We start from the raw sequence: 26,137 nt of genomic DNA, 5'->3' as shown, positions 1-26,137 counted from the left end.
ATCAACCACTTTGGCCCAGTATCATAAAATCACAAAATATGCTGGGGGTAAAGGACTCGGAAGGGTCATTGGAGTCCAACTCCTGGCCCTGCACAGGAGAGTCCCAAGAGTCACACCATGTGTCAGAGAGCATTTTCCAAATGGTTTTTGAACTCTGTCAGGCTTGGTGCTGTGATCACTTCCCTGGGGAGCCTGTTCCAGTGCCCAACCATCCTCTGGGTGAAAAACCTTTTCCTGATATCTAACCTAAACCTCCCCCAACTCAGCCTTGTTTTGAGCCCTGTCACTGGTCACGAGAGTGAAGAGATCAGTACCTGCCCCTAGGCTTCGCCTGGTGAGGATGTTGAACACCACAATGAGGTCTCCCCTCAGTCTCCTCCAGGCTGAACAAACTAAGTATAACCTAGTCGATCCCCCTAAACCCAGTTAGTCACAATCTAAACCTGGTCCAACCCCGAACAACCCAGTCCAGACCTGTATAAACCAGTTTGGCCCAGTATATCCCAGTCCATCCCAGTCTAACCCAGCAGGCTGCAGCTGTGCTATCCCAGCACTACAGGGGCGAGTTGAGCAAGGCTGCGGTTCCCCTGCCCCACTGTTGGGTTTATGGCGTTAGTGGTGCCCATGTCCAGCCTTCAGCTGGGTGTCCAACAGAGACTCAAACCACTTCGAGAGGCTTCCCTCCTCCCTGCTGCTGGGAAGTGCCCTTGAGGTGGCTGTGTTGGGCACTCAGAGGCTTTTTTTCTTTTATGTTAAACTGCCTGTTTCCCTCAGCATGCCTGCATTAATGAGAAGCTATTTACATGGAGATGGGCACACCTAATTATTTTTTTTTAGAAGCATGAAGCAAGATAGGGAATAGAGCTTTGCTTTGGTTCTCTCACCTGTTCCCTTTGAGAGCAAGGCTGGAAACTAATGAAGAAACTCCAGAGTCCCTCCATTGTTTTGTTTTTTTTTGTTTTGTTTCGTTTGTCTGTTTGTTTGGCACCCTCTACCCCTCATGCTATTTTATTTTTTTTTTTCCAGTGGAGGCACAGGCTCCTGTGTAGCAAATTGAAGCCTACCAGAGAGGAAGGAGATGCTTTCAGGCATTGTTTCAGTAGAGCTAACATAATGAAATACTGAGTTGTGTGGAAAGAGGCACTCCTGTTTCCCTCTCTTTCCCTATCCCATGTGTCTGAGCTAGCAGTCCTGAAGTTGTATGTTGAATCCATTCAGCTCCTTAAGCAAATGTTTGGGGTTTTTCCCTGCTTGGGATAATTTTCTGCCAGAGCAGCCAACTTAACTGACTCACTGTATGTCTACTTCACTGCTGAACCTGATTCAGGGGAAAAGGCCAGGGTACATATCTCAGTAGGAAGAAGATAAGGTAGGATCATCCTATCCCTTGCAGTGGCTGCTTGCTGTTAGATCACTTTAGCTATACCTGATTTTATTTTATGAAATATTAGTTTTTTACTGACCCCATAGGGAGACTGACACTTAAGAGGTTGAAAGTTCCAGTATGACATCAATTGAATTTGTCTACCTGTGCTTCACCAATAGCTATTGAATCTGATCTAAGACTCACTGTGGCTTCTTTCCAGTTCCTTTTAAAATCTTTCTTTTTTTTTTTTAAAGCCCAAACAGCTCAGAACCAATCTGTTGCTCCTGACAGTTCAAGGTTTATATGTAAATTATTTCCAGAATTGCAAAAAGTGATATTCCTGTGGAAAAACATGAGTGTTGCACCGAGTTAATGTGCAGGGTTGCTGGAATTAGGTTTTGTTTTCAGTTCAGATGCCAACTCAGGCTCTTCTTACACCCTTCCAGTTACAGAATACTGCTTTGCTGGAATATGGAGATGAGCTTTAAGCTTTAAGGCTGGAGTAACTATATCAGAGAGCTTAAAAGTTTTTAGATTGACCATTTTTATTTGCTTATAAATTAATTCAGATTAATTTTGCATTCTATTTGTCCTTAAGTGCCAGTATGTCACAGATTTTTGCATTGCTGAAAATGGCTTCAAGAAATGGTGTCTAGGAATTACAGAGACCACGAAATAAAGTAGGCAGTAGTTTGATTCTCTGGTTCCAGAGAGATAATGTAATTGCTCCTTTCTTTCCTCTCTGGAGTACAGACAGTACACCTATCATTTGGAAACGACTAAATGAGAACCTATTCCTACTTTCAGCATCAGCGGACCAATAAATTTGCTAGATATTTGAGAAGAAATGGCAGAACAGCTGATGTTAATGTTTACATTGCCATAGTTTGCTCTCAATATCTGTACTCCATACTTTATCGCAAGTGGCTTGTTCTTCTCACAAAGAAACTGTTTCTGTTCAGCAGATTAAGGTGAATGCATTGTATTAGTTTGCATTTTGTACCTTTGATTCTGGAACAAAGTTTCTATGATGAGTATTTAAAAAAGCCCCAAAACCTTGGAAGAATCAAGCACATGCACTGCCTCACACTTGGGCTGCATAAAGGACTATACAAGTTAGATATAAACTATCATATTTTTTAAGTCATACTGTTCACTTAGTTGTCAGTTCAGAACACCTTATGTTAGTTATAGAAGGTACTTTATTTCTTCACCTCTGAAGTGCTTGTATCAGAAGTCAGTAGTGGTTTAGTTTTTTACTGCCATATTAGAAGGATAAGGAACTCACTGTAAAAATGTATAATGACTTATTTTAAGAGGACAAAAAATTATTTCTTGTATACATAAGTATCATCTGCTATTCCAGAACTGAATGTAGCTGAACACAGTTTTCTTAACTCTAGGGTATTTTCAATCTTATTTTATGTTTTAGTGTTGATTTAAACCTATGAATGCTACTTTGATAGTGGTATAAAAATGTGTAAAAAAACACCCCAAAAATAAAAATCCTAATGTAAGATTTCTTTGTGAAATCAGTTTCAGGAAATAGAAGAAACAGTCTTCCAATTGCAGTTAAAACCTAATAGCATATTACAAAACTCTGAGTATCTACTTAGCATCTTTCTTTTAAAGAAATTTGCCACGATGTTATGATATTTTAGCAGGGGATGAGAACAAGCCTTTACTGGGGAGAGAGATAATCATAGTTTACAGATTACTGGGGTCATGAAGAGTATGGCCTATATATTTAATTTTTTAATGTAGTTGGCATAAGAACAAATATCTCCTCTGACTTCATAATATGCATTGCTGTTAAAAATGTTGACAGTTAGTTCTATTTGCAAACTCTTTCTACGTGCAAGCAAAGAAAGCCTTGAACATGGGAAATGAAAACTTTATTCTGTATTCACAAATAAGAATTAAATAATGCACATCAGAGTCACCTCTTCCTCACCACAACATTGTTCTCTTGAGCGGGCAGAGATCTGGGTGCACCAGAGAGTGACAGACTGTTTTTTAGCGGATGTAGCAAATCTGTAATTACCAAACTTGCCTCTGGCCTGCAGAGAGGACTCAGTGGGACTTGAAACAGATCAAGTCTTGCTACTATCAGCTCTACTGGTGCTTTTTAGCCAGGTCTTATTTGCCAGAATTAAGTTTATGCACTCTGGTTGTGGATAGAAATGATAACCTACAGTCATCAACTGTGTAAAAATGGATATTAGAGATTATTATGGACTAATTTAAGTGAACAGACAAGGCAAAAGAGGATGGTGTCACATTTCGTGTTAGGAGAAGCTTGGTAAATCCCAGCTGCTTTGTCAAGTTCATGAACTAGATTTCAGTAATATGAAACGTGGATTTTTCTTTTGAATTTTTTTTGCCCTTGAAACTTTTGCCTTTATTTATTTTTCCAAATTAACATTTGAGTGAGTCCTTCCTAAACTTACAAGAGTAAACCAGAAGAATCAATATGTCACAAACTTCTGTTTAAGTGTGGCAAACAGCAGTGGTGGGAGGGCAGTGCCTGTTGAGCAATGGAACGTCTTGTGGTAGGCTAGATTTAATGATACAGCAAGGCACAGCTGTGGGTAAGAACTTTCGGTAAACCACCTGATGTAAGTACAGAAAGCAGACAAGTAGCAGGGCACTTGAGTTTGGTAGTCTGTCAGGCCTTCTACAGCTGAAAAACTTGTACAACCTCACCCCTCTTCTGTCCTGCTGTCATTAGACCTGATATGTTCCCTTGCAAGTCATGCTTCATTGACGTCCTGTTCCCAGCTACTGATGTCTGCCTTAAAACCACAATATATATTCAATTCTGAGGCAACTGGTACAAATAACTTTTGAGAAGTACCCATGGATGTCTAGGGTTATGGCAGGAGTGTGGCCTGTAAATGGCAAAACAATACGTCAAAGTGAGTATGGTGGAAAAAAAGGTAAATTTTTAATAAGAAAATTGCATACAGCAATATCTTCACAGTGACTATGAGGAAAAGGACAAGAAAGGTAGAATGCAGTAAAAAATAAAGAGTAAACCACGAAGAGGGAGTACCATTTTTAGGAAGTTTTTGTAGGTGGTGAAAAACTAACTACAAATATTAGCTATAAACCTGTATTGTCATTTCCATGTTTCACGTGTGTGTGTTAGAGTTGGATGAAAACAAACTGCATTGTGTAGTGTATAATAGCACGATCTGAATGAAGGATAGAAGTAATGTATGGAGTCTTAGTGTCATTCCTGTACCTATAATTTTTTAAGGAATGCTAACAAAGAAGTCTACTAGCTCTGTCAAACTTCTGAATATAGTGGTAGCAGATGAACATACATAATCTTGTTTTAAAAACCCCCTAAAATTTGTGCACTTGCGCTTTCTGTACATGTGCTTATCTGTCAACAAATCTGACCATGAGGTATAGATCTCAGCTAAATTGTACATTGATGGAAACAAGCAGCCAGGCAAGGGGACCGTGCTAGAGTCCCTGCAGAGAGATAAGCTGCAGCCTGAAATCGATCGTATTAGGCTCAGTTTCAAAATGTCAATCCAGAGAAAGCAAGGTTTTACTGTTTCTGTGGCGTCTGTTTGACTTGGACACAGCACAGCTCCTGAAGTGGTGGGAACATTCCCATATCGTGCAGTCCTGTCAGGCAAACAAATTATACACAGGCTTACATAAGATGGTCTAGGTGTGCGTCATTCCTTATATTTTCTCCATATAATGCTGCTTCTGTCAAATAAATATCAAAATCGTGACGTTCCTGTAAAAGAACTGTAAGAGAACAGACCAATATAATTATTGACAAAGAAAGTAGCTTTAACTTTTTAGCTGCTGGTTTATTATTCCTACTCCAAAACAGTCTCAAAATTTTCAAGAACTCTTCTAGCAACTCTCTGAAGCTGCTGACAGCTAAAAGCTGTCTCTAGGACACCTGGGAGAGAAAATGCAGGGAGGTTTTTCCTAACTCTACTGAAACACATCAAGGGTGAAGAGTTTATGTTGACATAGAAGTATTTTACTCAATATGAACTTCCTGAAATGAAGATATTTGAAACGTAGAAAGCAAACAGATGAGAATGAATAAACAAGGTTGCCATGCAGTTCTGGCAGGCCTGCGGTTACTGTGTCCATTGGCAACCCCTGTCTGCGGTGATGGGAAGGTTACTGTTCCACTGAGTTAGAGTGGCATTTGTGATCTGGAGCAAAAGCTCTTTATTTCCATAGGGAAGAGCCACAGAGGATCAGTTGGGAAAAAAGTTTTGGGTTTTTGGTTTGTTTGTGGTGGCTTGTGGTTGGGGTTTTTTTTTGTTGTTTTGTTTTGTTTTGTTTTGTTTTTTGGTTGGTTTGGTTTTTTGGGGTGTGGGGAGATAGCAATAATATTTTTCAGAAGAGGAATATATTGTCCATGGTTTTGTCTGCAGTCTTGTGCTCAGAAGGTGGGAAACCCCTTGAGACTGTGGGTTAATTGCTATTTCAAACAATAAACTATCCAGCTATATATTACCAGATAGTTTGTAGATCTTTGAGAAGAGCCTCTGTCCTCATCAAAGATGGCTAGGTTTTTTTTGATAGGGCCAGGAAAGGAGTGAGATCTGTGTAGACTTGATTTGTAAAAACTATTTGAAATTATTAATTCTGTACTTGAGTGAAAGTTTACAAAATCTTGAACTCTTCCCATTATGATTAGTTTTGCTGAGTTTAGTAGCTTACAGGGTTACAGCCAGGTAAGAGATAGATTGTAATTAGCTATAGAAATTTTATGAGAAAGTTAATTCAGCATTTTAGAGAATGCTGTTGCCTAAAGTTATCTTATTCTGGACTCAGCTTTTATGATACAGTTGTATTTAGTTTTGCCAAAATAATTCCTGGCTTTCTGGACTGGTCAGTTAGCTAACCAACACTTCTTAATAACACTTATTAAAGAGTGATACAAGAACAGGCATGAAACAGCCAAAATAATCTGTACTGTTGACAGTGCTCTATTTATAAGTAATTGCAGGCTCCTCCTTCAGTACTAGGGAAAAACTGTTAAATTATGATGACTAACCTAGGTTTTGAGGCAGTAATATTATCTAGACAATTCATTTCTATTATTGAATTTCATTATTTTAAAGAGTTCTTCATGAATAATTTGTTTTTAAAAAATCTGTTGAAACTGAAAAGCCAATATCATTTATAGACACACTTTTTAAAATACATGATTTTTAGCAACATTAACCAGTTTTGGCTGCAGCACAAGTGTTGTTCCACTAAAATTATTTTGTTACTGTTTACTCAAATAATTTTTTAATCCTAATGTGGGAAGATTTCAGGTTGTAAGTTATCAGAATAGTAAATGCCATGTTGGTGGTAAAATCTAACTTAGCCCCCAACACCAATGTTTTGTAGCCTTCTGTAGTTAAGGTATCTTACAGATACCTGTGAAAAATAGTATTTTTCTTGATTGAAGAAAATGAATGGATACATTTTTATATAACTTGTACATATATGTATCCAAAGGTTTTGCAGTCACTATGTCTACTTCTGAAGACCAGTAGTTTTTGAAGAGCACACAGAGGCAATGCATACATGTAGGTCTTCAGGGCAGATGCAGCATTCATTTTATTGAGGCACAAATTTGTTAGGTTTAAAATCTATAAAATTTTTAGCTGTACTGTGGCTTTGTCATTCCTCACAGTTATAGAAGAGACTCCAACTATTACTCTAGCATGTAGGTAAGAATACACTTTTTCTGCTGTCAGCCTAATTATCCATCACCAAAACCATTGTGCATCAAAGGAAATCTAGAGAAACCCACAGAATCAGCAATTTTATTTCTATTTAGACTTGATATTACCCTTTTAAACTATGAAATGCCTCTGTTCTTTGCGAATGAGTTTCAATGTTAATGTGGAAGCAATGAGAGTCAACCAATACCTTGAACAGCCAGACTCCAATGACATGCCTAAAAAAATCCTTCATTTTTTACACACCATGAATTGCAGAAATCTTAGTGATTTGTTACCTGTACCTTGGAGATTAAGATATATAAATATATATGTACATGTTTGTGTGTATAACCCAATGGTGAAGGCCCCATTTATCTCAGATGAAATAAGGGTAATGCTCTGAATCTCCTAAATACCATATCTGTACTTTCACTGGTAGGATGATTGAGAGGTAAGAGCTCTCCTCCAAACTACTTATTCTTTTACAAGAATTCTCAAATTCAATAACAGAACCATTGAAAAACATTTTTTAATGCTTTATGGACTTTTGGTTATGCCAGTGTAAGCCACTTGGCTGAATTGGATCTCTCTCAGTGTAACAGAATAGAATCTGTCTGTAAAGTTACCTTGTTAATAAAGGAGCCAGGTGGCTAACTCTCTTTCTAATGGCATATTCAGTTATGCTGGCTTCTTTTGCTTATATGGTACAATAAATAGCAATACATAATATTTCTCATTTGGAAAGCGATTTCATGCACAGACCCCATTTGAGAAACCTGCATTACTTTTATACTGAAAGCTTAAGTGAGAGGATTTGCCAGAGATGACAGTGGAGTCCCAAAGCAATTACATCCAAAAGTTTAACATCGTCGTGGTATTGGAAGTGAGGACTTTAAATTTTAAATATCTGTGATAAACCAGTGCAGTTTATGATTGTCGCTTTGTCATACTCGGCGTTGGTAAACTGTCCGTGCACGTTGAGCCATCTGCAGGAGCACTTTGAACCCTAATGGAGACCGCCTTTCTCTGTCTGAAGGCAGCGATTTGAGCGCGTTAATACCCGCAAGAGCAGGAGAGAGAACACTTTATTTTATGCTGTTGAAGTGACTTTAGGTCCAAACTAGCATTACTTGAGGAGTCGTATATGCACCGTGTGTGTGGTGTTAGGAAAACACGGCGTTTTCACATAGTGGAGCCCGGAGCAGTTAATTTGACGTATTCGCGGGAGCGCGGTCTTCCCCACTGGGAAACGTGGGCTGCCGACGGACGCGCTCTCTATCCCTGCGGGCGCGAGGTGTGAAACCCCTCTTCCTTTCCTTCCTCCACCTCTCGTTCCCAGGAGCGCCCTACCTGCGGCGGGGCGGTGCAGGAAGGGGGCGGTGCGGCGGGGTGGTGGTTCCGGGCACGTCGGCGGGCGCTGCGCGTTCCTCGCACCGGGACCCGCCGCCGCCGCCCCCGCCCCATGGCTGCTCCGCAGGACCCGCTGCCCCCAGGTGAGGACCCGCCGCGGGGAGCCGGGCGGGCGGGGAGTGCACCGAGGGGCGGCGGCAGCTCCCGGGGCCCCCACGGGTCCGGGACAGACGCTGTGCGGGGCGCGGCCCGCGGCGACCACCCCCGGGCTGGGGTGACCCGGGGCCGTGGTTCTGGGGAGCCAGGTGAGGAGCGTAGCCCTGGCTGGGATAAAAAGGGTTTGCTGGTTGCTCCCTTCCCCCTCCGCACACGCTAATTAAGCGTGGTAATAATTTATCATGTGCTCTGCTGATGTGATGTAGTGCAACCTGTCTTGTCAAGCCTGCTACAGTGTTTAGCGTGTAAGTTAGTTTGCGCTAGTTAACAGCACGTTAAAAAGACATTTGTAAAAAGACATTTTCTTAGAATCCCAGAGTTTGGGTGGTTAGGAAGTCCACACATTTTAACTTACAAAGCTAATGGTGCAAATGACTTTTGAGTACCTCATCTGAGGTGTGCCAGCATCACAGTTTTTCCCTACTTATCTGCTCAGACAGGGACAAAATATTGAGTAGTTAACAGTAAACAAAACTGCACAAGTGCTGATGGACTCAGATTTTTCAGAGAGCTGATTATTCTGATACAATTTGCCGTATTTCCTCCTCTTACTAAAATCTGAAATTCAGGTGCTTCCAGTCAAAGAACCATTATTGATTTGAGTTACAGGGTTCATCTTTATTAACAACATTAGTATTAGGGTGATAACTTTGTTTAAGTTGTATGAAGTTGAACTATTAATGTGTGTGCCCAGCCTTGGGGTGAAAGGGGTCTCTTTGTGTGCGTGGTTGAACTACCCAACTATGGTCCACATTATATGTTTCACTCACTGCTCATAGTGTCAAGGCTGTGTTGCAAGGAAAAAACTGTAACGGGGGGAATTCTATCTGTGCTACATAGTGCTTTGTGAATCCCCTCTGCTTAAAGGTCAAAATGCTGAGGTTTATAAAGGTCACCTTCAGACTTCCTTCCAATGCAAAGATGAAAAGCAGATACAGAATTGACAAACTGTTCGTGCTGGTAAGTGCACAGCACTGCATCCCCATTGTAGGAGCAGCGTTGAACAGAGAGCAGCGGTGGGCATTGATACAAGTTGGCTGCTCTTCGTGCAGACTGGTTATACTGGATGGGCCCAGGCAGAGCTGTAGCAGCCGCTGGGCAGTGTGCAGGTGCAACAGTGTGCAAGCAGAAATGAACCTTGGAAGCAACCATCGAACCTGGCTTATGACTGTCCGAGACAATTTGCATGTGCTGATTTATGTCCATCTGAGTCAACTCACTTGTGGTTCCCTGTAGAAGCGTGGGGAAGTAAATGTAGGACAGTGGCTGTGTGCTGTCAGTGGGGAGTATGGTGATAATGATTTTTTTGAGGGATCCCAGGTAATGTTGTTATGAAGCTGTCTGTGAAAGTAACTGTGAAATCAGACAATATGCACTGAATAGTCAGTCAGATGATACCTTCATTTCCTGTTGGCCTTTCAGCATGCAAAACTGTGGATGGTTTACATTTGAGATAAACAGAGAACTTTCCTCCCTGCTGCTTTGTGCACCTGTGCCCAGCTATATGACATGAGCTGCAGAATGTTGTGCGAGATATATGTGGGAAAGAGAGAGGGGACATGGCATTTTACCTCTGTTACTCACAATTAAATATTAAGTCTGGTTTTCAGATTATCTGCCTACTGTCAGTGGCCAGCAAGACCACGGTGAACCATCTGCAGCCCAGTATGTTGAGTCTTTAATCTTAGGTACAAATATTCATAAACATACATACCACTTATAGAAAATGTTGAGACTTGGTTGTACTCTGCAACCTAAAAAACATGGAAGTCATTGTTCATCATGAAGAACTGTAAAAAAAGGGAAGAAATTAAGGTATAGGAAAAGAAACACAGTTTTAAAATATTTTTCAGGATGGATACTAAGCAAGGAAGATGCAGTCTCATAGATTCACGTAAGTGTGTTTCTGAGTGAACCTAGAAAGCAGGAGTCAAAAAATACCACATGGGACCCCATCACCTCTTGTAGAGACATCCTGGAGTTTGTCTAGTCCTTATTTCAAATGCCCATATTCTTGGAGCTTCTCCCATTTTTTCAGTGCTTCCCTCTGGATCATGGAAAATGAGTTACCAGTGCCATAATGTACCTTGGTCGTATCTTGGAGGTGTAACAGAGGATAGGGGATGAAGCCCTTACCATAGCTACATAGCCAGCAAGGTTCATGGACATTCTATGGGTTCTGCTTTCGTCTACCTCAAGGCTCCTCTTACACTGGTTGCATGCTTTGCCATTGGGTTTGAATGGAAAAACAGGGAGACTGGGTTGGCCTTCTTGCCTAGAGCCTTTGGTTGCCAGTTCCTCATTGTTTTCAGCTTTCCTTTACAGTGTGGGCTTCTCTTTGCCCCAGCTTCCTTTCCAGTTCCTCTGCAGCTTTCAACTACAGTTCCCACAAGGAACCTCCATTTTTGGCCCTACTTTTTTGCAATGTCTTATGACAGCTTATTGTATTTTCTTATATCCCACTGACTCTCATCCTCTCTGCATTTGAGTTGGGAAGTTCATGTGCTTCAGTTTGTGCTGACTCTTGCTATCAAGGGAGGCTTTATCCAGATCATTCTGTTAATATCATGTTTCTGGAGCAGGGATTTCATATTTACTAAAAGGGGCATGCGTGACAAGAATATAGGGTTTTGGTAGGGTTTTCTTTTCCTCTTTTGCATATGGCTTCCTAAACTGCAGTGTGAATGATGCTTATCTGAAATTTCATAGTCCCCTGCCTTTTCAAAACATTCAGTGTGTCTCTGTGCAAAGACTATGCTCAAGCCTTGTCATCTGACCCCTTTGATCACGTGCCACCTGCCTGGACAATGCCTGTGGATTTCCTGTGGGCTCTAGTGCTGAGAAAGGCTCTGCCTGGCATCACAGAGAGGAACTGGGCACCACACTGGACACCTGGGAACTGCTGCTGGTGAGGTTGCCTCACAGAAGCAGGAGGGAGAACAGCTCTATCCCACTGCTGCCACCTTTTTTATTTTCAGTATGTTGGACTGTCTTGCATTTTTTACACTTTAGCTTGTTCTATTGTGTTGAGTAGATTTGTAGCAGTGGGTCCCAAAATAAACAATTATGCTAAATTTGAGTTGGTTAGAATAATGTCTGTGTAACTTCTGTGCTATTTTGGGGCTCAGTGTTTATACTGTGCATTTTATAGTTAATTTCTTGGACTGTGTTCTAAATGCATTATTTTTTAATATTTGGGAGGAGGTAATCACCAGATATTGATTCCAATCACCTCTTACTGGTTGCAGCTGAAAACTTTTAATGTGTACTTGTAGTAAGTATAAGGACTTTGAGTGAGAGTGACAAAAATGGAATGAAAATCTTACTACATAATTTAAAATGCTTTTCAATTTTTGAGAACATTGATACTTATCATCAGAAGACATTTCTTGAAAATATGGCAGGATGATGTTAAATTACAGGATTGGTTTTCTGAATCCTGACTTCTGTATGAGATTTGTTTTAGATTCTCTGTGCACTTGTGGCCAGTACCTCCCTATTATTTGTCAGTTTAGCCACTGATGCAGAGGGGTTGACATTTCATGATTCACCTGCAGGTACTTTGAAGATTTATTTTTTGTATTCTTTTGATGTTCATATAGTTGAAGTTTATTATTCTATTGTATACAAATAATATTTTCCTCAAATATGTTTTTAATTAGGTTACTACAATCTGCTGTTTGTAATAGTATTAATTTTTGTTGTAGTGGATATGTTTCCTGTTTGAATTATTTCTTTGAGGAAAAAATGGAGTGCTGTCACTGGAAGAACAGAACTCAGCTTTTAGAAAATTTACTAGATTTTATTCTTTATTACTGAATTGTTTTGTGATTTTTTTTTAACTAAAAATAGTTTTCATATAAGTCTACTTTTTGTTAGCTTAGAGTTGCATTTTGTTGTTGCATGTAGTTTCTCATCTATGTGCTCTGACATTTTCCAGTTTGTCATGCTTTCTTGTGGAAATGTAATGACATAATGCATGTAATGGCTGCATAGTTGTGCTTTATCTTGGTCAGACAAAGAAGCAAAATATGAATTGGCAGACAGAAATACTTTGATGATTATGTAGTGATAAAGCTTTCTTATTTCAGCAGATCATGCAGCAAAAGAGCCAGTGGAGGATACAGATCCAAGCACTCTTTCCTTAACAATGGTATGTGTTTCTGGTCTAATACCGTTCAAATCATTATAGCTTTCTATGGTTATGTAATGCAGAAGTGAGGTAAAAACGTTCCAGGATGCTAACTCTAAATAAGGATTTTGCTTATCTGTATGATTGCATAAACAAATTTTAATTTACTAACCTTGTGCAGTTAAAGTGTAAATAAAAATACCAATCAGTGCATCAGCTGAATTGGATGGTGTCAGCGGAGCTGTCCATGGGATAGCCTCTAGAGGCTATGATAGTGCCATCTTTTTAATTTACAAAAACCCCTAGAACCGAGAAAAATTGGTCCTGACATTCTTCTGTCTATGTAGTTTGGAGGGATAAGAAAACCCACCTGGGACTTATAATTTCAATTGTGCTAAGCTGTTATTCCTTCCTGTGCCAGATGAGTTGAAGTTGTGGAAAGGTAGTACCAAAGAGCAGTGCCTTTGGCAGGCACGGGTAAACCTAGGGAGGGACCAAACAGAGCCCTCTAGTGCTTACTGGCAGAGAAACATCGTTTAGGACAAGTGTCTTAGGATATCGAGCATGCCAGTCTTATGCTGAGGTAGGAGTATATCTGCTGGGGTAGAAGTAATATGAAATTCTATGAAGTCTTTTAAATGTGGGGGGTTATTTTGTTTTTGGTTGGGGTTTTTTTGTTTGGTTTTTTGGAGATTTTTTCTTTGTTTGTTTGGTGTTTTTTTTTAGTGTTGCATTGGCCAATCAGAGCTCAAATCAGTCCAGCAGTTTAATTACCTAGGTAGCCTCATCTCCTCGGATGGTAAGATTGACGGGGAGATAGACGACAGCTTAGCAAAGGCATATAGTGCTTTTGGAAAACTCCATAAAAGAGTATGGCGTAATAAACACTTGAAGAAAAGTACCAAGATCAGTGTTTGCAGAGCCATAGTGCTGTCTACTCTTTTATATGGATCCGAATCATGGGTCATCTACCGCCACCACCTGTGACTCCTAGAACGCTTCCATCAGCGCTGCCTCTGTACAATCCTAAACATCCACTGGTCAGATTATGTGACCAATACATCTGTTCTAGAACAAGCAGCAGTCACAAGTATTGAGGCCATGTTGCTGAGAACACAGCTGTGTTGGGCAGGACACGTCTCCAGGATGAAGGACCACTGCCTCCCTAAGATCCTGCTTTATGGTGAACCTGCCACTGGCTGCCGCAAGAGAGGAGCCCCAAAGAAAAGATACAAGGACTCCTTGAAGCAACATCTCAGCCTTGGCCAGATTAATCACCATAACTGGTCTACTCTGGCCTCAAATCGGGAGACCTGGAGACACACCATCTATAACGCTGCTGCTTCCTTTGAGAATGCACGCAGGATCACTCTTGAGGAGAAAAGACAACGCAGAAAGAATTGTGCCTTGCAGAATATACCACCTAAGGAGTCTTTCTGCTGTGCCTTTTGCAGTCGGACATGTCTATCTCGTATTGGCCTTATTAGCCACCAGCGTGCTTGTAACAAATGTGGATAGAGCCCTTCCCAAATCTTCGTTCACGAAGCCTAGCCACGATGATGATGCTATGGATTATTTATTCTGGGGGAAAATTTACAGTGCCATGTATCCCAGGGAAGACTATTGTCAAATGTAGTTATGTAAACAGATTGAAATGCATTAGTTTATTTTATGAATGGCAAGTGAGCAAATTATTGCTTTGTCTTGGTGTTTTCTTCCCATTTTGAAGCTTTGCAACAGGGACTCTGAAGGAAACTCTGAAAATTTCACTAGTACTTTAGTGCTGAGGCTGCACTGCTATCCATTATTGCAGTATGTTTATTTGCATTTTTGCTTGCAGGTTTTAATAAAAACTATAGACTTCTCTTTGTTTTTGTGGACTGACTAAATTAGATACTGTATTTTGCTAAGGGGATTTTTTTTTTAAAGGTGAGGGAAAGTTGCTGTGTCTGAGACATGAAGTTTCTTTAACACACAACTCCACCATAAAAGATCTTTTAATCTGTTTGCTTGGTTATGAGCTTCTTTAAAAGCCACACCTACTTTTGCATAAGGGTAGGGGTCATAGGGAAGGAGGTAGATTTCAGGCATAATAGTAAGTTATAACATGCCCAGAAATCGGTAGCTATCTCCTTAGACTCAGTAATAATAATTTTCTATTGCATCTTAATTGGCTATTTAAGTTTAGAAAAGAAGGGGCAAATATTTCTTTCTTTTTTTTCCCTGATATACATTACCTTTTCAAGATCATCTTGCTACTTAAGTGCAATATTGCTTTCCCAATCTGTGCTATTTCACTAGAAAGTAATAAATTTAAAAATACTGTAGCAACACAGCAATCTCTATTACTTTTGCATGTGCTAATCAGAATTGTTAGTAGCATCTCAGTTACCACGTAAGAAGTGTTACTGTATCTGATGGTGATGCAACTATAAGTACACTATTTTATATGCTCTTTCTCCAGCACAATTGCATTTGAAATAATGAGTATCTGTGTTTCTTGCCTTTTTGTGACAGACTGAAAAATATCCTGTCCAAGACACAGGAGTACCTAAAGGTAAGTATTGTGAATTCTGTCTATTCAGGTGTCATAGATATGTGTTGTTACGTGCAATAAAACCGGTGGTGTTATCCAAAGATTGAAACACTCATACTTTTTCCTAGATTAATTAGATAATTCCTAAATTTTAAATTTGTCAAAGTTGTTTGAAATCTGAAATTGCATGTTTTAAATGCATTTAATTTAAAAAGGAAAGTTAAGATGTAAGTAGAAATGTCAGCATGAAAGGAAGTGAAATCAGTTTATATATAGTTTTAGTTTCGGTTTCCTCTTGCTACGTGTAAGAAGATGGAAGTACTAATATAAAAATTTAGCTTAACATTCCCCCTTTGTAGTTGAAAGTGGTACAAATTCCTCTTAATATTCCATTCATTTCCATTATTTCAATTTTTTTTTCTGAGAATGACTTTTCATAACTATTTCTGTAAAAATACAGACTTAGAAATATGAACCCGTGAGATAAAAGGTATAACAGATGTGTAGGTCTGATTCTGTGTAACACACAATTATGTTTGCTTCAGATGTAATGTTTGATCAGACAGTACATTGGTGAGAGTGGCTGTCTGTTGTTTTTAGAGCTCAATTAATTAATGGGCCATTTTGGGTCCATAATTTATTAAAGTTCTTGGCACCCTCTACTGATTATGAAATAAAGGGGAGATGTGGGAACTTTTTATCTTGCAGGGGTAGTCTTAATGCTTATCATGATTTGATTATAATTCTACCTCCACTCAAATATAGAGCAAATTTCACACGTACTGTTTCCACAAATTTGATGCCCATGCTCTTAATTTTCAGACAGACTTTTTTTTTTTCATTTTGGTTTTTTTGTAAATGTTTCTGGACCTACAGAAATAAAGAATAACAATAATCCTTACTAAACATTGACCCTGCTAGGGGTGAAATACTATTTGGCTTTAAGTTTCAACAGTCTTATAAATCCAGAAAAAGAGGAAAATAATGATTTGGGAGTTTTTTCTTGCAAGTGTAAGGATGAGTTCTTTGATTCAGATAAATTTATTGAGTGAGATAAGGAAATATGTCTTTTTTCTGTTGTCTGATGATTCATAAAGCTAATAGATGTTCTTTAATGAGATCTTACCACTAGGCGAACAGCAAATGGAAATGTACCAGCACTACAAAGGTAGTCACCACCATGGAGCATTCATTTGTGTAAAAACATGTGGAATATAACCTCTTTTAAGCTTGTGTTAATGGTTGGTCAGCATCTGACCCAGGGGAATGATGGAAATGGTTTGATGAGGAGGACCTTATTAATCATGCTGAGTGAAATTTGTCTATTTGCACAAGGTTCACAAAGGGTTTATGTATCCCTTCTATCCCATTTTGAGGGCTGAAGTGGTGCTTGAAAGGTTAATAGAGTTTGTGCTGTAATGGGGAATGCTGTGCTTTTCAGTGGAGTCCCAGGGCAGTTGATAAACACACTTTGAAATGGATTATTTCAGTGTGCTTCAGAAAATTCCTGTGCAGTAGATATAAGTAGGACAAGCCCTGTTCACAAAGGGGCAGAATAAAAAGTAATTATTTATATGGTATATATTTCAACAACTATCATTGTAAGTGTGATGAGAAAAGCAAAACAAAAACTATAGTGACTTGTGATAGTCATCCTCAGCCTACTTTGATGTATTGATCCTGTAATCAGCTTTCTGAAAGAAGAACATGACTCTTGCTTTAAAAGTAGTGTGGTGTTTGTTTAGAAAACAACTGCTACTCTAATAGCTAATCTCTGCAAGGATTATATTTCTTCACACAGTCATGCTCTGCATTATTGTTACAATCTCCGCTGATTTAATATTTTTGTCTTTTAATCTAGCAATTTCCAGTGCTTGATCATGATACGGAGTTAAATTTTGTGTATTAGACACCTATAATTTATGTTTGATAGTCTTACTATTTAAATTTGTATTTGAGTGGAAGACCAGTGTTTCACACTCTTTGTCTTAGATGAAGAATACCTTACAGATCAAGTTACATTGGAAATTGCATCTGTGAACATCAAGACCCTTACACCAGATTCTGGCCTAATCCAACAGGTAAGAAAAATGATACTTGAATGTGAAATAAGTTATTGATGTTAGATTAAGTATTTTAACAAATAAATATATTTTCAGATTATATCTGGAGAGCACAGAATTACTCAGTAAAAGAGACCAGAAATAGGCTCTCTTTCCAAGAGTTCAATGAAGTGAGTTTTTGTGGAGAAAAGCAAAAGAAAGGTTATTTTATCATTAACATATACTTTTTAGTTTAAATAGGTGTTGATTAGTGTGTAGATGCTCTGAAGAAGACAGCAAATAGTTAAGGCTTTGTCATGCATGCTGTCCCTCTTTCCTGTTGAAAAGTAGAGCCAGGGCAGAGAATAAGTGAAGAAGTAAGGAATCCTAGGTTTTGCTCTTAGGGAGGCATTTGACCGTTTTGCTTTGATTTTGGGACACTGCTCTTCCCATAGTTGAAACACTCTCCATTATTTGTGACATCTTACATTGCCATAGAATGGACAATACTGAGTGACTCCCATGCTCCATGGTTATCATATTTCAAGTGAATGTTATTTGCTGAATTTCAAATTGATTCTCTTTGGGTTGAGCAGAAAACTTGGAGAAGAGAAATGAATGAGCATTTTCCAGCGAGACGAAGAATTAAAAGGAGTTCCTTATGCCAGAGTCCCAGCTGAATTTCATCAGAAACAAACATGGGTTTGGTATGCATTTCACAGATGATGGAGGTAACGGTTCATTCCCATCATCAAGAAGAGAGCATTTATTGACAGCTTAGAATCAGTATAAAGATAATTCAGTGTATCAGGGTGTTAATGATTCCACAGAGCTGGAAAACTTTCTGCTTACCTTCAGACTGTGCTTAGGTTTATGGCTTTGATTAGATCCATAGAGGTTGAAGATCTTCACTGTGGGCTTAAGAATGTCTTCGTTTCATGGGCAGTAACACTACATTATCTTATTGCAATTACATTACAAGAAAATGATCTTGAATAAACCTGAGTGCATCTGACTTGATGAAAGTGGATAATGACTGATTGGTAAAAATATGAATTTTAAAAACAGATGTATGGCACAGGTAAGTATCCCTGCTTTACTTTGTACATTTTGCCATACTGCCCACTCTTGTTATTTTTTTATCACAAGACGTGTATAATGACATAAAGGCATTTAGGTATCAGCTTTCACAATACAGTTTGAACTTTCATGAGTTCATGAAGTCCAGGAAATGTTACTGAAGGTCAGGATAGAAACTAAGTGAACAGCATCTGCTTTTTTTTTTTTATAATTTGCTTATTTGTGTCTTTTGAAGTAGATCTCTGGGGAGGCTGAGCTGCTCTGGGAAGTTCATCTTTCTCCCAGTGGGTTATCCTTCTGGGAGCTTGCTCCTCAAGGCTCAGTAATAATATTCTGCTTTTTTAAGGAGTTTGTAGGAGTAATCAGGATCTTTATGTTTAGTTTTTCTTTAAGTGCTCACGTGTTGCCAACTTTAAGTTTAAAAAGCATTGCCCAGGTAAAGCTGTCGTGGAGCCAGTGGAAAAGTAAACTAGTAGAAGATAATGGCAACACTTATCCTGTTGCAATTGGCATGTGCAGTATTAGATCTCTCTTCAGCAGAGAGCAGACATTTTGATGTTGCATGTGTGATCTTGCCGTTTTCAAGGAATAAAGAAATGCTGAAAATAGTATGCAAATTTTTCCTTTGTGAACATATGCAAGTTCACCAAAACAAATGGAAGTGCCTATATTCTATTTTTAATGGATTTCTTAGTAAAGAGGGTGTAGCAGGTAGGAATAGAGTATCTTATTACACCATATTTTTTACCCATGTAATGACTTGTGTTTGCAGGCACAACTCGCAAAATGTTAAGAAGTCTGCTGTGATAGTTTTGGAAGAATGACGCAATACAAAAAAATCAACAATACTTTACTGCAGCTATCTAAGGGGAAAATACCCTTCTGCTTTCATCTTTAAATCCTTAACAGAGGAAAACTATTTCACCTGGCTCCACACCCCCATAGTTAAAATAAGGGGAGCTGCAGCTTCCCACAGTTCTAGGATCAAGGGCTGTCTTCCAGTTTTTAGATGTTGCTAAATAGTTGAATTTTAATGTTACAACATGTGTTACAGTCTTAAGTTGCTAAGAAATTTCATTATGGTTAATTAGCAAGCGAAAAACCACTGGGGGAATGTTTACTTCTAACAAGAGGAGGGTTAGATCTGAGCCAGGAGAAATGTTCAAATCAACATATTGCCTTAAAAAGCTTCCTATGTATGTAAAGAAGTTAGTAAAAAAAGCTCCCCCATTTTCCTAGATCAATGAAACAATCCCTCACTACTGCATTCAACAGGCAAAGTCCTTGTTTTTTTCTCATTACAAAACATTTAAAAATATTTAGTTAAACCGTATAAATTGTTGAACAGCTGTTGAGAATTAAGAACAAATTATTCAAAAGATATAATGCTATAGCGTATCATTAATTAAGATGACGTTCAGTGAATACAACCAACAGGGTAGTTCTGTGAGCCAAAGCATGGAAATCCTGTCTGAGAAGACTGCAGATTGTCAGGAATTCCTCAAAACATTATATATTCCCTGTCTGACTTTAAAAGAATCCCGAGCTACTTGTAAGTAATCTCTTGCCAGTTGCAAATTAGCCAAATAGTTATTCTGGTATCAAGTACATTGTTTTATTTTGATTTATATTTGTTTTCTGCTTTGTAGCCAGAAGACAAAGACACACAAAACCATACTGATGAATCACTTTCAGGTAACGTGTCAGCTTTCTTGTTCTACATATTTTATTCATAGATTTTCTTTGAAAGTACTTTATTAAAAACTGCTATTTGTTATAACCAAGAACTGCCTGGGTAACCAGTATTTGTGGACCTCATTTCATGATCTGTGTCATTTACAGCTTCCCCTTTGTTCTGAGAGGTTGGTGATCAATAATGCAGACCATACAAAATGTGTAACTTGGGCTTTTCAAATGCATGTATTACATACACTTTTAGAAGTGATCTGTAAATAGCTGTTGGGAGAGAGCAAGAGCTGGCAGTAGGATATGGGGGCTTATCCCATAACTGTATGAGCTCTGCTGTGGGAGGGATGTATATGTGTATGACATACAGTTCTCTCAGTCTAACAGTGAGAAACTGAGAGTTTTCTATTAGTAAAAGAAGCTTGTCCTATCATGTAGCATCAGGATCATGCAATTAGTTGGATAGGTCAGTCATTTGCTTGTCAGTGTCTAACACGGGGCATCTTAGAAAGGCAGGATTCTTTATGATGCTTTTGATAGTCTTGCAGATGGTATAGCACAAGAAGCAGGTTGGTTTAGTTTTGTTTACTTATAACTGTGGCCTTTTAGAGGGGTGTTTTCTTTAACCCTTCTTCTCTGCTTTTATTGGAGGATAAAACTTAGTCTGGAATCCCTGCCAGAGTAAATAAGATGAAGTTCAGATAGGGTGCTCTCCTGCCCTTTTTACTCAGCTAGAACTTTGATTGGATTATACTCATTTTGCCTTGTTTGCATAAGTAAATGTTGGTATGAATGAGGCAAGAAAATTTTGTCTTACTTCAGCAAGAGCTTAGGGTGCACAAGAAGAACAGAAGAGTTAACATACATATTTCTCTAGAGAACAGCTGTAAGGCCTGTGGAATACCTGTGAGCAGACATGTCACCAGAACATGTTTCCCCTTAACAGGGAATCTGAGCATTTGTATGAAGTTATGCGTCTGCAGCACTGTTGTTGCTGCATGTCCTAACTTGTTGAAAACTTCAGAAGTTGTCCTTGGCCTGCTAAAAAAGCAACCTGATGAGCAGTCTTACAAAAATAACAATAGCCTGTTCTTTCCTTAAAAACAAAATACAAAGTGCACGCAGACACTGCATTCAGCTCACTATTTGATGGTCTTTCTGGATTTTTCACACCATCTGAAAAAAATTACTGCAAATAAATTAATAATAATTTAAAAAAAGCCACAAAACCCCACAAACAAACAACCTTAACAGATGCTGTTATCTGTATGAGTAGGTGACACTAAGTACCAGATTTGTCCTTTGCCAGAGATGCAGTTCAGGCTTCTGATCCAGCACTTGTAAATTGTGTGTCACTGTTTTCTGTTGTTCTTAATCAATTTTTTGATTAATAGCAGCCCCTTTTTGAAAAACTCTCATCCCAAGTAGGACTAGTTACTTCCCTATTTAAAGCTGTACAGTGAGTCTGGAGTACAGAAGCTTTAGAAAATGCTTCTAGAATGTGTCCATTTGGAGAGATCAAATTCTCCCTGCTTTCAAAAAGGAGCAGGGAGAGTTAACGTCAAATCTGCAGCCAAAATGCTGATTCTATGTCCTACATCACTGCAGTGTTAAAGGTTTTGGTATTAGTGTTTAACTAGAAGTATGACTAGAACTGGTTTCCACATGCTTTTATGGGCTATAAATATATATATTTGGTCTGACAACACCACATTGTTCACAGTGCTGCAGAGATACTGAATGTTGTGCGTAGGAGACCTCTAAATGATGATTTTTGGTATTTGATGCAGATTTTAGAACATATCACCACCTCCTTCCAGCAACTTGATATTTTTATTTTTCTCACACATGGAAGAGTATGCACTTTATTCCTTTCCATAATGCACATTTCAAATGGGCTTCCTTGGTAGAATAGGGACAGCTTTTATTGTAAGAGCCCTTACAAAGCAAAGGAATGTTTAGCACTTTTTCATTGTACTAAAGTACTAGGTGTTTGGAACTGTCAGCAGAGATTTTTGTGGGGCGCGTATTTCATGTTGCTATGAAGGCAGCAGATCAGAAATGCAAAACCTTTTCCTTTATCCTACAACACACATATGCAAGATTTACGAAATGCATACATAATCCTGTTGGTGATGTAGGCAGGGGTTATGGCAAATTCGAAGAAGCAACATAGTTCCGAAAACACAAAAGGGGAATATCCTAGCCCACACACTGCATTGAATCCCACGTCTTTTCTATAAAAGTATAAATATGGTGCTTTCAAAATTACTGTCCTTTTGATTAAAGCCACTGAGCATAGCGAAGAGAGAAGTTTTAGAAAGTTAATGTCATGAGTTCTTCATAAGGAAATGCATTGCATGTCACTGTTCTGACTTCTGAAGAATTGATTCACAGGAACATAATACTTTTCAACCATTTATGCTTTTAACTTTTAGTTCCCGGTGAAACCACAGGAATAGATCCTAACTTCTCCCCATGTAATGGTTTTCACTGCAGATCTCAAGAAAACCTGCAAGGAAAATGTCACCTGCTCCTTGTGCTTATTCCGTGCACCAACCATCAGTGACATGCTCAATGATGAGGACTTGTTGTACACAGTGAGGCTAAAGCTGGATCCTTGCCACCCAACAGTGAAAAACTGGAGAAATTTAGCAAGCAAGTGGGGGATGACTTACGATGAATTGTGTTTCCTTGAACAAAAGCCCCAGAGTCCCACCTTGGAGTTCTTGCTACGGAATAGTGACCGGACTGTGGAGCAGCTGATTGATCTCTGTAAATTTTATAAGAGAATTGATGTTGTGAAAGTGCTGCTGAAATGGGTGGAGGAGGAATGGCCCAAGAGAGGGAACAGAACTTACCAGAATGACTTCTAGGTCAAAGGAAGTTGTTAGACTGTACATGTTAAATGCTGGGACTAGCTGCCACTAATACATTGGAAGTTTCCCTTGCAAGAGAGAGAAAGCCTGTACTGACAGTTTGTATACTGTGTAACCCTTATCTACTGTATACACATATGTATGCTCTGTACCCTCAGGGTTGCAAAGATAATCTTCCAAAAGGGGTTGGAATCATCCAGGTTGGGTTCTTGAGCCTACAAATTCCTTCAGCTTCTTTGCTGCTGTTGGTAGGCTTCCTAAGCAGAAGAGGAATGAAAAAGCCAGACTGCTGGTTTTACTGCAGCAGTTGTGAACCATGTCAGCTGTGTTCTGTTGCTATTGGGAAAGCTACAATTAGAAGGCAAGTCTCTTGGCCTTACTGGCAACCCTTCCACAGTTTTGTCTCTTCTGCCTAGTAGAAGATGAGGTGTATTTTTTTCTTTTTTCGTTTTTTTAAGCTTTGTGATGCTGTTTTTGGCACAGGAATACCTCAGTGTTCCAAGCAGCAATTTGGATTTGCATGTTACAATTAATTCAGTGTTTCAGCATCACATTTGAGCAAGTTAAGCTTTAAGTCTCTTTTATAAACAAGAATATATTTGCCTTATGAAGAAATCATGCAATTCAGAGACTTTCCAACCCATAATCTCTAGGGGTCAAAAAAACTAATTAAAATGCTCTATACTTAAAATTATTTTCCAAAGTTTTGAAGACAGTGTATACTCTGAGTGCAGGTATCAAATGCCTCTCACTTTCCAGCATGAGAGGCTGTGTAAGCCTTATCACTCACAGAGTATCGTTAGTATTGACTATAACTTCCCTTTTCACAGGCTGTGGTTTTCTTTACAGTCCTGTGGGTTGACCTACTTTCTGCCCCACACCAAGGTAGTTGCACACCTGTGTGAAACTAGCATTGTGTATTGATTAGAGCCACTCTAATGGAAAATTACCAGGTGAATTCACCTACAGTCCCAGGTGGATGGTTATTAAAGCACTTACAAGTGGTTTAGACTGATGTTTTTCAAAGGATTTTGATACTCTGAATTACACTGTTTACACTTTAATTATTTCAGAAATTGGTCTTTTTCCTGCCATTTTTCTGACATCTCAGATAATACTAGTATGTACATAGGTGTATATACCAAAGCACCGGTGAATAGTATGTCAAGACATGGGGTAAAACTAGAATGGGTTGCAGGTTGATACGCTGTTTACTTTTCTCTAGTAGAAATAATAAGAATTAGTAGCAAAGCTGAGGGAAGTCTAATGCTGTATACTGACTTTCTTATTGTAAGAGAATGAAAAAGAACCTCTAGTAATACTTTACTATAGATGCTGAGTGATATGGTTACAGAGGAGCTGGAAGTAAAGATGAAGATTTTCAGTGTCAGGCACTAGTTCTGGGGTGGCATAAATTAGGTTTATTTTAGTGACTTCAAGAAGCTGAAAATCTTGTTTCAAGGTGAAAAGACTGACCTAAATTTGAGGTTTGAATTTATTTTTTTAGAAAAGACTGGAATTTTTAATAACTTTTTTAAATGATTCCTCAAAAAAACTGCAACTGTTTAGAACTCTTTAGTTTTCTATCTGTATTTTAAGGAGGAAATTGTACTGCTGTATCTTGTTTGGGCTGCAGTTCAAATGTTTTGCATTCCTCTTCCAGGTACTGGGGTTTCCTGATAGATGTCTGTCAACTCTAACTTTTGCAAATAATCTTCTGTCCTAAGTTAATGCTCTAGATTGAGCTTTGAGGACTATTGTTGTGGCTGGGCTCTCTGCTATTTTCAGTTCCTACAGAGGTATCCACTGCCTACATGCAAACAGCTCATAATGCAGCTTGTCCAACAAAATCCCCATACCCTGGGCCAACTGCATGCATGATTTAGGATTGTATGTCTGCATGTTAAGTTTTTCTTCTGAGTGATGAGTGCTGGCATGTATGCCAAAGGCTCTTCCCTCCCATAACTTACCGCAGCTATATGTGCGTGGTAATATAATATGCTTTGCTTTGGTAGATCCAGTCCAGCAAGGAGCTGGAACCCTCACCTAAGACTCAGAATGGGAATACAAAATGATGCAGCAGCATTCCTGAATCAATGTGTTCAACTGAAATCTACCCCTCTTCCTGTTTCCTGGCTAAAACTTGTAAAATTTTTAAGAAACGCTGATGTCTTCTGGAGATGAGTTCTGATCCCTCAAAGCTCTTGAAAACTCAATGTCAGCTGCAAGGATTCATGTCTAATGGAAATAAAGCTGCTTCTGAGAGTACATATGTGGATTCTGTGTAAATTCAGCTCTGAAGGTTGAAAATATTAGCCCTAAACTTCACCACACACTGGATTATTTGTTAGTATACTTGAAATACTTTTCTTCCTCTTTGTATGTTGTAAACGGAGATGTACACACTTCTTTTTTTCTTAGTTTTATATCTTTTTACAAGATATTGGGTCTGAGTGTTCAGTTTATTCTTATATCTTCTGTTATAATGTATACTATTTTTAAAGAAATATAGATTGTCAATGTTTGACTTTATTGTTTTTGTTTTTATTACAGCTAGGAACACAGCTGTTTTCTTTCTCACCAGTCACCTTGGAACCACTGAACTATCAACTAGTTGTGCTGTGTAAAAAACATCTTATATATGAAATTCATGACTCCTTAAAGCACTTACATTTGCAACAGGTACTGCTGTTCAAGAAAGGAAGATGCATTTTTTAATCTATTCCATATGAAAGATAAGTTAATTTTGGTAAGATGATAAAAAGAGAGGTTTATCTAGACACTTGCAGTGGAGTTACTAACTATAGAGAGGTATGAAACCTATAGTGGATGAACTTTTCCTAAATTAATAACCAGTAATGGACACTAAAAAGGCTCTAATAGGCTATCAGTTTTATTCTTTTATATCTTTCTCCTATTCCCATATAAGACCTGCTCTTCCTTCAGGAATTTCCAGTTTTTTGGCTGCTATCTCTGTGCCTGCAGGATTACCAAAGGCCTCTCTCACCCACTTTAGCTTCTATGAAACTGCCCAAGCCCCTGTATTCTCTCATTCCTGCAGATTTGTCTGAGACCTAATGAGCTTAATAACTGTTCTTCCGGGGCAAAATTCCAGTGCTGTGCTCCAGGAGCACCGAGTTTT

At 38.8% G+C, this 26,137-nt stretch overlaps 1 protein-coding gene across 5 annotated transcripts; it reads left to right on the top strand.

Annotated features, from left to right (window-relative positions):
- Positions 1-1,348: 1,348 nt before the first annotated feature.
- EDARADD (EDAR associated death domain) lies at positions 1,349-25,527 on the top strand. Of its 5 annotated transcripts, none has more exons than XM_027684813.1 (6): positions 1,349-1,369; positions 12,735-12,793; positions 15,290-15,329; positions 17,301-17,389; positions 20,080-20,125; positions 22,616-25,527. In XM_027684813.1, the coding sequence occupies exons 2-6, from the start codon at positions 12,791-12,793 to the stop codon at positions 22,990-22,992; spliced, it is 555 nt and encodes a 184-aa protein (XP_027540614.1). In that variant the 5' UTR covers positions 1,349-1,369; positions 12,735-12,790; the 3' UTR covers positions 22,993-25,527. The 5 variants fall into 5 exon arrangements, with proteins under 5 accessions (XP_027540614.1, XP_027540585.1, XP_027540595.1 ...); XM_027684784.1 differs by lacking the exon at positions 1,349-1,369 and adding an exon at positions 8,475-8,567; XM_027684794.1 differs by lacking the exon at positions 1,349-1,369 and adding an exon at positions 8,492-8,567 and having other exon boundaries at positions 12,732-12,793; positions 17,319-17,389.
- The last annotated feature ends 610 nt before the right edge of the window (positions 25,528-26,137 follow it).

This window comes from Neopelma chrysocephalum, unplaced genomic scaffold, assembly GCF_003984885.1.
Source record: "Neopelma chrysocephalum unplaced genomic scaffold, ASM398488v2 Primary Assembly neopelma1_23, whole genome shotgun sequence".
Lineage (NCBI taxonomy): Eukaryota > Metazoa > Chordata > Aves > Passeriformes > Pipridae > Neopelma > Neopelma chrysocephalum.
Note: the sequence above shows the minus strand (reverse complement) of the source record. Positions and strands in the feature narration are given on the sequence as shown.

Coding starts and splice junctions, on each gene's coding strand:
- EDARADD (XM_027684776.1), top strand. CDS start 8,537: ATGGCTGCTCCGCAGGACCCGCTGCCCCCAG. Junction 12,794..15,289: donor GCACTCTTTCCTTAACAATG/GTATGTGTTTCT, acceptor TTTTTGTGACAG/ACTGAAAAATATCCTGTCCA. Junction 15,330..17,300: donor AGACACAGGAGTACCTAAAG/GTAAGTATTGTG, acceptor TCTTTGTCTTAG/ATGAAGAATACCTTACAGAT.